The 16,473-nt window shown below is 32.6% G+C and overlaps 2 protein-coding genes across 2 annotated transcripts in view; one reads left to right on the forward strand and one right to left on the reverse strand.

Moving 5' to 3' along the window:
• The window catches only part of LOC139528408 (RPA-interacting protein B-like), a 37,264-nt gene that overhangs the window by 6,174 nt on the left and 14,617 nt on the right, over nucleotides 1–16,473 (forward strand). The gene's annotated exons all lie outside the window — the stretch shown is intronic.
• Nucleotides 11,850–15,535, reverse strand: LOC139526614 (uncharacterized). The gene is made up of 3 exons (XM_071321773.1): nucleotides 15,451–15,535; nucleotides 14,816–15,055; nucleotides 11,850–12,868 (listed from the first exon to the last, which is right to left on the reverse strand). Exons 1-3 carry the CDS (start codon nucleotides 15,533–15,535, stop codon nucleotides 11,850–11,852), a joined length of 1,344 nt encoding a protein of 447 aa, XP_071177874.1.

Consider the following 16,473-nt stretch of genomic DNA (forward strand, 5'->3'; position numbering starts at 1 on the left):
AAATTGTCAACTGACCCCTTAAGGGGTTATTGTCCTTTAATGACAATTTTTCACAATTTGTTCATCATATTTGCTAACTTTAAAAAATCTTCTCCTCTGAAACTACTGAATGGATTTGGTTAAAACTTAGCATGGTTGTTCCTTAGATTATCCTGCACAAAGTGTGTGCTTTGATTTTTGATCTGTCTAAAAACATGGCCGCCGTTACTTAAAATAGAACATAGGGGTCAAATGCAGTTTTTGGCTTATATCTCAAAAACGAAAGCATTAAGAGCAAATCTGACATGGAGTAAAAATGTTCATTAGGTCAATATCTATCAGCCCTGAAATTTTCAGATGAATCAAACAAACCATTGTTGGGTTGCTGCCACTTAATTGGTAATTTTAAGGAAATTTTGCAGTTTTTGGTCATTATCTTGAATATTATTATAGATAAAGATAAACTGTAAACAGCAAAAAAGATCAGCAAAGTAAGATCTACAAATAAGTTAATATGACCAAAATTGTCAATTGACCCCTTAAGGGGTTATTGTCCTTTAATGACAATTTTTCACAATTTGTTCATCATATTTGCTAACTTTAAAAAATCTTCTCCTCTGAAACTACTGAATGGATTTGGTTAAAACTTAGCATGGTTGTTCCTTAGATTATCCTGCACAAAGTGTGTGCTTTGATTTTTGATCCGTCTAAAAACATGGCCGCCGTTACTTAAAATAGAACATAGGGGTCAAATGCAGTTTTTGGCTTATATCTCAAAAACGAAAGCATTAAAAGCAAATCTGACATGGAGTAAAAATGTTCATTAGGTCAATATCTATCAGCCCTAAAATTTTCAGATGAATCAAACATCCAATTGTTGGGTTGCTGCCACTTAATTGGTAATTTTAAGGAAATTTTGCAGTTTTTGGTCATTATCTTGAATATTATTATAGATAAAGATAAACTGTAAACAGCAAAAAAGATCAGCAAAGTAAGATCTACAAATAAGTTAATATGACCAAAATTGTCAATTGACCCCTTAAGGGGTTTTTGTCCTTTAATGACAATTTTTCACAATTTGTTCATCATATTTGCTAACTTTAAAAAATCTTCTCCTCTGAAACTACTGAATGGATTTGGATGAAACTTAGCATGATAGTTCCTTAGATTATCCTGCACAAAGTGTGCTTCGATTTTTGATCCGTCAAAAAACATGGCCGCCCTTACTTTAAATAGAACATAGGGGTCAAATGCAGTTTTTGGCTTATATCTCAAAAAACGAAAGCATTTAGAGCAAATCTGACAAGGGGTAAAAACGTTCATTAGGTCAAGATCTATCAGCCCTGAAATTTTCAGATGAATCAAACAAACCATTGTTGGGTTGCTGCCACTTAATTGGTAATTTTAAGGAAATTTTGCAGTTTTTGGTCATTATCTTGAATATTATTATAGATAAAGATAAACTGTAAACAGCAAAAAAGATCAGCAAAGTAAGATCTACAAATAAGTTAATATGACCAAAATTGTCAACTGACCCCTTAAGGGGTTATTGTCCTTTAATGACAATTTTTCACAATTTGTTCATCATATTTGCTAACTTTAAAAAATCTTCTCCTCTGAAACTACTGAATGGATTTGGTTAAAACTTAGCATGGTTGTTCCTTAGATTATCCTGCACAAAGTGTGTGCTTTGATTTTTGATCTGTCTAAAAACATGGCCGCCGTTACTTAAAATAGAACATAGGGGTCAAATGCAGTTTTTGGCTTATATCTCAAAAACGAAAGCATTAAGAGCAAATCTGACATGGAGTAAAAATGTTCATTAGGTCAATATCTATCAGCCCTGAAATTTTCAGATGAATCAAACATCCAATTGTTGGGTTGCTGCCACTTAATTGGTAATTTTAAGGAAATTTTGCAGTTTTTGGTCATTATCTTGAATATTATTATAGATAAAGATAAACTGTAAACAGCAAAAAAGATCAGCAAAGTAAGATCTACAAATAAGTTAATATAACCAAAATTGTCAATTGACCCCTTAAGGGGTTTTTGTCCTTTAATGACAATTTTTCACAATTTGTTCATCATATTTGCTAACTTTAAAAAATCTTCTCCTCTGAAACAACTGAATGGATTTGGTTAAAACTTAGCATGGTTGTTCCTTAGATTATCCTGCACAAAGTGTGTGCTTTGATTTTTGATCCGTCAAAAAACATGGCCGCCGTTACTTAAAATAGAACATAGGGGTCAAATGCAGTTTTTGGCTTATAAATATCTCAAAAACGAAAGCATTAAGAGCAAATCTGACATGGAGTAAAAATGTTCATTAGGTCAATATCTATCAGCCCTGAAATTTTCAGATGAATCAAACATCCAATTGTTGGGTTGCTGCCACTTAATTGGTAATTTTAAGGAAATTTTGCAGTTTTTGGTCATTATCTTGAATATTATTATAGATAAAGATAAACTGTAAACAGCAAATATGATCAGCAAAGTAAGATCTACAAATAAGTCAATTTGACCAAAATTGTCAATTGACCTCTTTACATGCTTTAGGAGTTATTGCCCTTTAAAGACTTTTTTCACAATTTGTTCATCATGTTGACTTACTTTAAAAAATCTTCTCTTATGAAACTGCTGTATATCAATTTCAGCCAAACTTAGGCTAAATGAGTTTCAGAGTTTCAGAGTATCTAGTATAAATTTTATATTTCATTTCCTTGTATGTCAAGAAACATAGCTCCTATGGCTAAAATAAAACATAGGAGAAAATAATTTTTTTTGCTTTTGAAGAAAATAGGACGATTCAAAGAACATTTAAATAAATTGAAAAGCCAAAATAATCATTGATGAGAGATTAAACCAAAAAAATTCAGGTGAGCGATTCAGGCTCTTGAGAGCCTCTTGTTTAATATAGCAGTAAGAAGTGAGTATTAATATTTCGGTAACGTGAATGTCAACTAGCCCAACTTATGAATAGTACAAGTATGAATAGAGTTAAAGGCTACAAACTAGCCCAACTTACGAATAAAATAATTAAACTGAAATGTGTGTTGGCTTTCCAATTGGTCCCACTTATGAGAATGTTTGAAAGGCTTCCTTTTTTAGCTCACCTGGCCTTTTGTGAGCTTTTCTCATCACTTGGCGTCCGTCGTCGTCGTCGACGTCGTCGTCGTCGTCTGTCGTCGTTAACAATTTTTCAAACATCTTCTCCTCTGAAACTACTGAATGGATTTGTATGAAACTTAAAATGATTGTTCCTTAGATTATCCTGCACAAAGTGTGTGCTTCGATTTTTGATCCGTCAAAAAACATGGCCGCCGTTACTTAAAATAGAACATAGGGGTCAAATGCAGTTTTTGGCTTATATCTAAAAAACGGAAGCATTTAGAGCAAATCTGACATGGGGTAAAAATGTTCATTAGGTCAAGATCTATCAGCCCAGAAATTTTCAGATGAATCAAACAAACCATTGTTGGGTTGCTGCCACTTAATTGGTAATTTTAAGGAAATTTTGCAGTTTTTGGTCATTATCTTGAATATTATTATAGATGAAGATAAACTGTAAACAGCAAAAATGATCAGCAAAGTAAGATCTACAAATAGGTTAATATGACCAAAATTGTCAATTGACCCCTTAAGGGGTAAATGTCCTTTAATGACAATTTTTCACAATTTGTTCATCATATTTGCTAACTTTAAAAAATCTTCTCCTCTGAAACTACTGAATGGATTTGGATGAAACTTAGCATGATAGTTCCTTAGATTATCCTGCACAAAGTGTGCTTCGATTTTTGATCCGTCAAAAAACATGGCCGCCCTTACTTTAAATAGAACATAGGGGTCAAATGCAGTTTTTGGCTTATATCTCAAAAAACGAAAGCATTTAGAGCAAATCTGACAAGGGGTAAAAACGTTCATTAGGTCAAGATCTATCAACCCTGACGAATCAAACAAACCATTGTTGGGTTGCTGCCTCTTAATTGGTAATTTAAAGAAAATTTTGCAGTTTTTGCTCATTTTCATGGTTCAGTGGTTATAGTTAAGTTTTTGTGTTTTGGTCTGTTTTTCTTATACTATATGCAATAGGTCTACTAAAATTGGTGTATAGAATGATTGTAAGGTGTACATGTCTAGCTGACAGGTGTCATCTAACCTTGACCTCATTTTCATAATTCAGTGGTCAAAGTTAACTTTTTTAGTTTTGGTCTATTTTTTTAATACTTTATGCATTTAAGGTCAACTATATTTGGTGTATGAAAATATTTTATGATCTATATGTCGGTTACACAGGTTTTATTTGAACTTGACCTCATTTTCACAGTCCATTGCTAAGTTTTAAGTGTTTGTGTTTTGGTCTCATTTTCTTTATTTATAAACAGCAAGTCATATATATTTGTAATATTGAAGAATTGTTAGCTGTACATGTTTGCCTGGCATGGTTCAATATGTTCAATAAGGCATTGTTTACCAGGTGAGCGATTCAGGCTCTTGAGAGCCTCTTGTTTTTTGTTCTTTTCTTCTGCATAGTTGAAATAAAACAGATAAAAGGTTAGGAACAGCATTTTTGTGACGTGTTTGTCATGGTAAATATATGCAATTTTCTATAAAATAAGTCAAGAATCATGTGTGTTTACATAATTTTATTCTCAGATGTTTGCACATCTACATAAGTATGCATAACAATAACATTTTAAACAAACATTCATTAGATCAATTATGACAAGCACTGGCATGATAACATCAAAGAAGTACTAGATTAAGTGTCAGCACTAGAAACATGAGAAACAAGAATATGAAGACATGAATACATGAATTGTCATTTGAAAGTTCTATAGCTGTCTGCTTCCACGACTGGACCATTGACCCGACCACACTGGCGTAGTAGTCTAGTTGTTGATATGGAGCCTGCAATATACTGTTCCCACATGGTGAAAAGAATGGCCTGGTTAGTGCGGGCTTGCTTGCACATAGGCAGTGTCTACTATAGTTGAAGCTGGTTGGTGGATGTTGTTAACTGCTTGGTTTTTAACCTATAAATGAAAGGAATATTTTATAATATTTTTTCTCGTATCAATTTCTGTTCCGTTTTTTAACCGCAACAACAGCAAACTATGTTAAACAGCAAACTATGTTATATATACCAAGCAAACATTTTGAAAAACCAAAACATTCATATTATTATTTCATTATCTTATATAAATACGGCAGTTAGTTGTCTCGTTTAAATTGTTTTTCAATTGTTATGCAAATAACTAATCTTAAAAAAATACAGTTATTCTTCAATAATACGAAAATTATTTTTAAGTGGGGCGAGTTTTTATATTTTAATTTTATATCTAAATATTACCGTTTTCCATAAAGTGGGGCGAGTTGGCAGGAGTAATATTAAACATGATTTAACCAATTTCACATGTGGGGCGATTTTTTAAAAAGTGGGGCGAGTTGGTGATCCAGGTTGGGGCGGGTTTTTTTTAAAGTGGGGCGAGTTGGTGAAAAAGTGGGGCGACTAGGTGTGGGGCGACTTGCCAGTGGGGCGACTTGTCCTGCTTCCTTGTTGGCGTATTTGCGTTCTGCAGGATGGAATCTGATATGAGAGTGTGTGCATGTTCCGGGACTGTCTGAGCGGTTGTATAAGTCTGTCTGTTTTTGTGATGGCTATGAGGTGGTATGAAATTTTATAGAGCATGACAAGGCGTGCATCAGTTCTTCTGTATGCTAGGTTTCTCCATTTTAGGTGGTCGATCATGTCACTAACACTTGATGCGTTTCTATGTCGGTTAGTGACAAACCTAGCAGCCCTTCATTGTACCTTTTCTAGTTTGTTTATGTCCTCAGAAAAGTAAGGATCCCATACTGAACAGGCATATTCTATTGATGGTCTGACTAAGGATTTATATGCCTGTTCCTTTACTGAGGTGGAACTGATGTTAAGGTTCCTTCTTAGAAAACCTAGTGTACTGTTATCCTTATTACAGATGGTGTTTATGTGACTGTGCCATTTTAGGTCTGATTGTATTGTCACGCCTAGGTATTTTGCTTTGTCCACATGTTCAAGAACATGGCCGTGTAGAGTGTAATTGTAAGTAATTGGATTTTTATTTCGACTGATGGACATAACATTACACTTGTCAGGATGAAAAGCCATTTTCCAAGTATGTTCCCAGATGCCTAGTGTGTTTAGATCTTTTTGTAGGGTTTCGCAGTTGCTGTTAGATTTTATAACCAGATAAGCAATAGTGTCGTCTGCGAAAAGGCGTATGGTGGAATTTAGCCCAACTGGAATATCATTAATATAAAATAGAAACAGACTTGGGCCCAGAACAGATCCTTGAGACACTCCTGACTTCACAGGGACATAGCCTGAAGTCTCACCCTCTAGAATAACTGCTTGGGTACGACATGATAAAAAGCCCTGTATCCATGCATTTGTTTTCCCCTGTATCCCATAGTAATTTAGTTTGTGTGATAATAAATTATGGCTGACTTTATCAAAAGCTTTAGAAAAGTCCATTATGAGTACATCTGTTTTGAAGTTTCAATATTTTTGGTGACATCATCTATAAATTCCAAAAGCTGAGTTTCACAAGATCTATTTTTTCGAAAGCCGTGTTGAAGGGGCTAATAAAAAATTGCCAATATTTTTATACTATTGACAGAACGTCTAGTGCCTGTGCCCTGTCCTAATTATAGCCGTTCTACTTAATTTTGTAATTATCAAAATAAACCAATGAAATTTGTTTTTTTTAAATAGTCATCTACTATAAGACCAAAATTGCTAAAATTTTCATTTCTAATGGAAATTTCAGTTGTAATGGTTTAAATGAAAGCTTGTCGGATTTGTGATTCAGAACATTAATAATAAACACACCTTACATCTATTTCGATAAGATTAAACTGCATTTAAGTCCGATTTTGGGGGTGTTTGTGTGCGTACATTGTCAGAAAAACACATTTCAAATGATTTTTTTTTCGATTTTCTGATTGCCTTGATATCTGCAAAGAGACTTTTTAAGAACGTTAATTATAATTCTAATGAAAAATCGTAGCTTCTTTATCATTTTATGTAACAGATTATCTACAAACTAAATTCAATCAGCGTACAGGAGGTTCATGTCTATCCTGTTACCGCTACTTAAATCAGTCGTTAAATTATTCTCCCTATGAATATTGAATCAGTCAGTGTTGATTTCAAAAATGTAAAGTAATCTTTGCATTTAAAACGCCTCGTTTCTTGAACGACAGTGTAGAGAAAAGAAATTTCAAGACATTTAGTGAAAAAAATAGAGCATACTTTTTTTATGTCTATGCTGTTACCAACCATTTTGATTAATTACACTAACAGTATGGTTGTAAAAAGTGCAATAACGTGTTGGAAACCAAATTCACAATAGAAAACCATAATCACTTCACCAAAGGGAGTAGTTATTTCACAACAGCAATCAAAAACGAAGAAATTTGTCTATCCTGTTATGTCTATCCTGTTACTATGGTTGCTATGGTTACAGTAACAGGATAGACAATTATAGACAAAAACATAGTTAATTTTTTTTTATCTTAACATTTAGGTGGAAAAGGAATGAAATATTTCATCTCATCTTAAGGTTATAACGTCTTAATCTTCAAAATTAAGCATTTGCAGGTGCAATAATGATATCGGTAACAGGATAGACAAAAAGGTAACAGGATAGACTTTTATATAGTGATATACAAATGTATCAGAAACGTACGTTCCTGTTACCAACGAAATAAAGAGAAAAGTAAATTAACTTATGAGGGATTTACTTGATGTTGGGTTTATTTAAAAGGGTGAAAAGGCCGAACAATATAAATTGCTATCTTAGACTTGCATTACTGGTGGTTATTTTTACAACCTTTGAAAACCAATTTTTAGAGCCATTTTTCAGTACAACCTAGAAAATTGGCAAATAATCTATTATTTTACAGAATGAATATATATAGGAGTTTATTCTCTTGAAAACCATCTAATTGGTAACGTAAAACAAGCTTAACATTTTATCTAAACCTTTTCTTAATAACCCAAAATTTCTTTTGAAAATGGTAACAGGATAGACAAAATATTGTACCACCGATCAAAAAATGTTTCAAGATATTCTTGTATGACATCATTAAGATTGCATCTTTTAATATGTTGTTTTTAAAGTACTGTTTGTTTTGATTTGCTTAAGTAGAGGGTTGTTTGAATAAGTAACATTTAATAAATTTTTCAATTTCAAAATTCGACATTTTTTGAAAATGACCCATATATACATGATCACATTGGTGTGACCATACATATACATGGTTAACCCCATTCCGGTGGTCAAAATGTTAATCATTATTCCAAAGTGCCGGTCGAACTAAAGGGAACAAATATGATTGAAATAAATAAAATTCAGATCTATTTAGCTCTTCAATGATGCATAATATGTTACCCGTTTGTCAAGTTTTATCAGTTTAATAATGATTGAAAATCGGTGATCATTTTGCTATTAACCTCTTTCCGGTGCAAAGGTAAAATATAGTATGGAGGACAACTTGGAACACTAATGCACCTTATTTTGTGCATCAAATAACGCTAATATTCTAGTAAAGAAGTACAGATCAGCAAAACACGATTTTATTTAGGACAAATACACAAATTATTTTTGACAAGATGAAAAGTGTTGAAAAGTCCAATATATTATATATGCAAGATTTTTTTCTAAATTTAAAAAAAAATAAAAAAATTTATTCAAATTTTTGTTTTACTTTCACTCTTTTGTGGAAATTATTTTAAATAATTCTATTTTGATGTCAATAGTGGGAAAAAAATATTTCACAAAGTTTCACTTTTTGAAAATCTACTTTAACTGAATAAATAGAAAAATTACATTAATATTAAACAGTTCTAAAGCTATTGTTTGTTGGGTTTTTTTTAATCAGAATAACAGTTCTTGGAATAGTGTTCTGTATATTGGACAGTGTACTGTTCTTTATAACAGTGTGGACAAAAGAAAGTATCCCCTCTCCGCAAGACTCTAACATCACTACAGAATTGGAGATGTGTCCAGTGACGGCAGTTATCATTGTCAATTGTGCCCATTTGACAAACACAATTCCTGCTAGTTGTCTGATCTCTGAGGGAGATTTCTTATTACAAACACAGCAAGTTTCACCGTCGTCATCATCGGTTTCATCACTGTCACTTAATGAATTCTCAAGACATATTGGTCCTCCTTTATCCTTGTTTAAACCAGATGTACCAAGACCTGCATTCACATCATCCTCTGACAAATGTCTGATAATTTAATTTTTTTTTCAATTTTTTCCATCACAGTTGAACTTTTTCTTTTTACAGGTGCCCTCTTTTTGGTATCTTTTCCTGCTTTGTTTTGATTTCTAGTTTCCTTTTCAACTGTCTTAGGCTCTGCTTTTTTATAGGGTGGTTTAAAAGTTCCTTTTTTTTTTGACTGATTCAGATGATCCATGTTTTTCTTTTTTCCTAAATTTCTTGTGATTGTGAAGTGTTTCCTTTTCTTTTCTGTCTTTTCAACTGAAACAACAGATCTTTTTAGCAGGAATCCGGATGGAGAACTGTTTACTGTACATGTGGTTATATTCGAAGAGTTGTTTGATGTGTTCAATTCAATTATTGGTTCTGCGGTATAAATGGACCATAATTTGCTATTGGGCTCGTTTCCTATAACGATAGAAAAGTGATAAAAATGTGTATTACTGCAAGAAAAGTTGTAACTACATCTAAAGATGCCTTTATTTTTATCAACATACAAGTGTATGCTACTCTTCCCTAGAAAAAAAATTGAAATTAACAAATTTCAAAGATTATACGACCGTATTTTTGTGTCGTTTCTCGTGTTACTTTTCGCTTCCGAAGTGCATAACGCTGACTGATTTATAGATAATCGTCACCGGCAAATTCGTAATTTTTGCTTTCAAATAATAAAGAACATCGACCAATAAGAATAGTCAGAAGAAAATGCCGAGAACTATAAGTATTTCTGTAACAAGTGTAAGAACACTAGCGTTACTTTGGTTTCCGATTTCGTAACGCAAATTTTAGATGATGTAATCTGCTTTGTTGTAATAGAATTCTTTATAACAATATATGCAAATATGAACTCTCGTGAGATGTTCAAACAGGTAAATCAGAGATGATTTACATTCTAGTTTTGTTCTTCGTAATAATTAAGTTAGAAAATGACGTTATCGTTATGCGTTACATTTCACAAGAAACAGAAGTCCAGTTATTTCCTTTTTTTTTATTAAAATTGTTTTTGTCGTTAAGTTCTAATCATTTCCGGTCATACATGAAACATGTGACTAACATGTGATCACACCCTTACGGCCGGATATATGAAATACTAGGTCTAAACATTGTTTTTGTTTCCAACGGGATGTTAGCAAACATAATCTGTAGACTTGTTTCATCTTGTTTAAAAAAGAAAAATACAATTTTCAAAAGATTGCGCTGGGGGTCTATTATTTTTTTTATGTGCATAATGTTACATACGATCTTGTGTGAAAATAATGCCCAATGACTTGACAAAATCGATTTCAGATTTGACAGACGTTGTAACACACTTCGTTTCCGGATAACGATGTAAAGGGTCCTTGGAAAATTCAATCGACATTACGTCTCTTATCATTGTGCCGATGCTCCTTGGATTGATTTTGCTTCAGCAGTAAATATTACTGGATATTTTAGGTAAATAAAGATAATTTAATAAAAAATACATGTTAATATACCGTTACACTTGGAATGTACAAAGTTGGTATCTTTGTCATAATTTTTAATTATTTTTTTTTATTCATGTTCTGCAAACACTTTTCAGAAACGCAATAAACTTGTCAAAGGAGAAGTAAACTTTTACCATGCATGACTCGAAAGGAAGTACTTTATTGATTTTAGCCCACTAAAGTAGGTTAAAATGTGGAAACCATGTAGATGGTGTACAGGTCACAAATGTCACATGGTGCCTATTTTAAAGATTTTAATTACAAGTTAAAAGTTTTTTTCTTTACTGGATTTAAAGAATTTTACATTGCCAATGATTTGGAATAAATTGTATATAACTGGAATTTCAAAACCAAATATAAATACATTCTTTTGGCTAAAACATCAAGATACAATGATTATGGTATCCTGTATCAATGAAGAAAATATGGAAATTTCTGAATAAATTGTACTAATTGTTTTCAAAACAAGCACATATTTAGGAGTTTTATAATACTGTTACATTTAAGATGGATTTTAAGAAAAAGTATACTGTTCAGATTATTTTAAGCAGATTTTGCAATAAAATAAAACTAAAAAAATGCTTTCGGTTTCTTATGGTTTCCTGTCGCGTTTAAAAAAATCTTTAATTTAACATTGAAAATAGATTTTAAATATTAACATGAAGCAAGTAACACTAGTAATGGTGTTCATTTATGTCTTTTGAAATATATTGTGCAAAATAAAGAAAATAAAGATTGGTTTCCTGTTTGGTTTCCTGTCACGTAAACGGTGAATCAAAATGTATTATTTTTTCCTTGAAAAACTCAATTGTTCCATTAATACTATTCTATCACCAACACAACCCACAGAATAAAAGTTAAAGTTTTAGAACTTATAAAAAAAGGATACAAAAAGAAACCAAAGGCCGAATACCAAATTATGGTCCATATTTGAATGTCATCAGAGTACCTGTTTTCAGGAGGAACTAGAGTAAGCAAAGGTTGACTATTTGATTCATCTTGAACTGATGAGATATCTTGTTCCTTTTGGGCTGATGATGAAGCTTCGAATTGTTGTATCGTCAGAGTGGCAGCTTTGTTAAATTGCTGAGAGAAAGTGTTGTCAACTTCTTGTGAAATATGTGTATTATTCATTGTACTTGCTTCATCTGATGTAGCTGTGGGGTAAATTGTATAGCTGGAGCAAGTTCGCTGGTGTCAACAGCTTTTGGGTTAAAAGGATATATCCCACTTTTCCTAAAAGATGATATCAAGTTCTGTGCAGATAGACCTTTCTGGTAGGGAGAACAAGACATTTGTCCTATGTTATACCTTGTAATTTTACATCCTGGATTTTTTCTCATAAACAACTGTGCCTCCCGGTTGTAACAAGCCTTTAGTGGTCCAAAACACCCTATATCTAATGGCTGTAAAATGTGGCTACAGTGTGGTGGAAGTATGAAAAGAATGATGTTCTTTGATTCAGCCCAATCTTGCAAAGTTAAGCTCACATGTGAGCGGTGGCCATCAAACAATATAAGAAGAGGAGTGCCAGAGACATCATGTGATACATACTTGAGAAAATGCTTTTCAAGGTACATTTTGAATATTTCACTGTTAGACCATCCAGATTTACTGCATTGGTCATCAGAACCAGGTGGAGTCCCATCAAGAAGTAGAGCCCTGTCAAATTTAACACCCGGAAATACATAATAAGGTGGAACAGCATTTCCAATTGCATTGCCAGCACCAATTATAGTGACATTTGCAGATCTTGGCGATGTGACAGACTGGGGCTTAACAACAATGTCATGAACAATTTTACCTGGGCTATGTTCAGTTTGTAGAGCACTCTCATCCATATTAAATATTTTGTGTGGCTGTTCATGCAGATTGTTTTTGGTCATAATAGTGCCCAACTCTTTGTAATAGTTAGTTAGTGTCTCCTTTGATGCACATCTAGCTCTCTGCATGGATAATTTCTGTGGTTTACTAATAGTTAGATTTGGCCATCTTTTCATAAAAGAGTAATACCATTTGTTGCTCAATATATCCTCTTGAGGTTTTCTCTTGCCCATAAACACAGCTAAATCAGTTGCTAGATAAATGACATCTATTCTTGAATAACCATAACCAATGCTGGCCATATGTGCAATGTGGTCCACCATTTTTTATACGACCGCAAAATTTGAAAAAATTTTCGTCGTATATTGCTATCACATTGGCGTCGTCGTCGTCGTCGTCGTCCGAATACTTTTAGTTTTCGCACTCTAACTTTAGTAAAAGTGAATGGAAATCTATGAAATTTTAACACAAGGTTTATGACCACAAAAGGAAGGTTGGTATTGATTTTGGGAGTTTTGGTCCCAACATTTTAGGAATTAGGGGCCAAAAAGGGCCCAAATAAGCATTTTCTTGGTTTTCGCACTATAACTTTAGTTTAAGTTAATAGAAATCTATGAAATTTTGACACAAGGTTTATGACCACAAAAGAACGGTTGGGATTGATTTTGGGAGTTTTGGTTTCAACAGTTTAGGAATTAGGGGCCAAAAAAGGGCCCAAATAAGCATTATTCTTGGTTTTCGCACAATAACTTTAGTTTAAGTAAATAGTTCTAAATCAATGAAATTTAAACACAATGTTAATGACCACAAAAGGAAGGTTGGTATTGATTTTGGGAGTTTAGGTCCCAACAGTTTAGGAATTAGGGGCCAAAAAGGGACCCAAATAAGCATTTTTCTTGGTTTTCGGACTATAACGTTAGTATAAGTAAATAGAAATCTATGAAATTTAAACACAAGGTTTATGACCATAAAAGGAATGTTGGTATTGATTTTTGGAGTTTTGGTCCCAACAAAATAAGGGGCCCAAAGGGTCCAAAATTAAACTTTCTTTGATTTCATCAAAATTGAATAATTGGGGTTCTTTGATATGCTGAATCTAACTGTCATGACTGTGTATGTAGATTCTTAACTTTTGGTCCCGTTTTCAAATTGGTCTACATTAAGGTCCAAAGGGTCCAAAATTAAACTTAGTTTGATTTTGACAAAAAATGAATCAGTTAGGTTCTTTGATATGCTGAATCTAAAAATGTACTTAAATTCTTGATTATTGGCCCAGTTTTCAAGTTGGTCCAAATCGGGGTCCAAAATTAAACTTTGTTTGATTTCATCAAAAATTGAATAAATGGGGTTCTTTGATATACCAAATCCAACTGTGTATGTAGATTCTTCATTTTTGGTCCTGTTTTCAAATTGGTCTACACTACTACACTAAAGTCCAAAGGGTCCAAAATTAAACTTAGTCTGATTTTAACAAAAATTGAAATCTTGGGGTTCTTTGATATGCTGAATCCAAAAATGTACTTAGATTTTTTATTATGGGCCCAGTTTTCAAGTTGGTCCAAATCAGGATCTAAAATTATTATATTAAGTATTGTGCAATAGCAAGTCTTTTCAATTGCACAGTATTGCGCAATGGCAAGAAATATCTAATTGCACAATATTGTGAAATAGCAATTTTTTTTTTAATTAGAGTTATCTTTCTTTGTCCAGAATAGTAAGCAAGAAATATCTAATTGCAAAATATTGTGCAATAGCAAGATTTTTTTTTAATTGGAGTTATCTTTCTTTGTCCAGAATCAACTTAAATCTTTGTTATATACAATATACAATGTATATTCACTTTTTACTACCAACTGATAAATTAAAATAATCTTTACCATTCAGTGATAACAAGCAGTTTTTTTACATCTTAATATTTTATGATGTATTTAAATGAGTAGTTATTGTTGCAAACTCCATTAGAAATTTTAATTGAGATTAGTTTTGGAATAAGGGAAAGGGGGATGTGATTAAAAAAATTGGGTTCAATTTTTCTCATTTGAAATTTCATAAATAAAAAAGAAAATTTCTTCAAACATTTTTTTGAGAGGATTAATATTCAACAGCATAGTGAATTGCTCTAAGAGAAAACAAAAATTTTAAGTTCATTAGAACACATTCATTCTGTGTCAGAAACCTATGCTGTGTCAACTATTTAATCACAATCCAAATTTAGAGCTGAATCCAGCTTGAATGTTGTGTCCATACTTGCCCCAACCGTTCAGGGTTCAACCTCTGCGGTCGTATAAAGCTACGCCCTGTGGAGCATCTGGTTTCTCTGTAGACTCATGAAAAAGGTAATTGGAGCATCTCCCATCCACAGAAACCAAACCAAGTGTCCTATCTCTAAGAGTGCTTTCTGGAATACCATAGTTTTTTGCAGCTTTGTAAACAGACAATCCATTTTGGACAGCATCATAGGCAAGTTTCAAAGCATTTGGGTCATACTGCTTTTTCTTCATTGTAAAAATATCTGTAATAAAAATGAATAGTCATAAACATTTACAAAAGATCAGTAAAATCTTAAATTCAGTTTGAAAAAAATATTTTCATTTCCCCCCCCCCCCCCCCCCCCCCCCCTTATTTATACCTTCAATTAATTATGAAGCACATTTCTTTTAATAATTATTGTGCAAGCATTTTGTCCTTTAATCACAGTAATATGTTCTTCGTATTCATTTTTATTAATTCTTATTAAATTCAATCAACATAAATAGTTTCATAAACATAAAAACGAGATTAATAACTTTTTTCTAAAATAAACTGTAAAAGTGTTCATTTTTGTTAATTAGGCTTTCCATAGATTTTTCAGAGTCATATCGAGGCTGTATCATCATGTGAACATGTATGTGCTGATAATTCTTTTACACAATGATGATGCTATTGTATCTGATAAAACCCCCTCCAATCCTTTTACATACCCACGTATAGCAGTGGTCAAGACTTGTATCATCCCCGATTTGGTCAACTCATTATATCAGAATTTTCAGTGAATATTCAATTATCGATTAATTGAATATGTATATGCTAATGGAATATTTTTTGCTGATATAAGTTTTGAATATCCAATTTGCAAAACTCTACTGTACAATGCAGTGAATTGATAAAAATTGTTAAGTTTATAGAATTCATTGTTATTGCAGCAAACTCTGAATTTTTAAGACATACTAGAGCTAGCAGGTCAGTTTTGTTGGGCTAGTAGTTCTTCAAACAGGGCTAGTAAAATCTTGCAACCAATTAGCCCTGGGCTAGTGAGCTATAACAAAATTTCTTAACCCCTGGTTGCTTTTAAAGCACCACCACTAGGCACATATTCAAAACAACTGCCAGTTTCAAGTTTAGTTACATTTATTTAATAACAGCACACAATATAAATGTAACATAGTCAAGTCCTGATCAGAATTCATTGTCAATTTCTTTATAATTGAAAATGCTCTCTTACAGTAGGAATTAATATTTGACTGAATTAGCTTTATCAAGATTTGAAAGAATGTCATAATGCTGGCAATGTAAAATGTCATCTATTGTCTCTGCCATTGCTCCCATTGCTATTGCCTGGTTAAAACTGGGTAGTTCATCAGAAGATAGCTGGTACTATGAGAGCAGATCAAACAGTTCTGTGATATTTTCATCCCCATGGCCTGTAGAAATCTTTAGGCTAGATTTGAAACTGAAATTTAAAAAGAAAAATGTTTTATCAATTTGATTTTCATTAAATAAACATGTTAAATGCTTATTAAATAGCTACATTGTATTTCTCCTCTCACATATTGTTTTTTATCATTGCAACACAGAATGCACAATGCATTACCTTTCACTCAATCAATTAAACACGAACTTTAAAATAAAATTTATAAAATCTTGAATCTTGGTACGTACACATCGTTTTGG

The sequence above is a fragment of the Mytilus edulis genome, chromosome 6 (assembly GCF_963676685.1).
Source record: "Mytilus edulis chromosome 6, xbMytEdul2.2, whole genome shotgun sequence".
In the NCBI taxonomy this organism is placed as follows: Eukaryota; Metazoa; Mollusca; class Bivalvia; order Mytilida; family Mytilidae; genus Mytilus; species Mytilus edulis.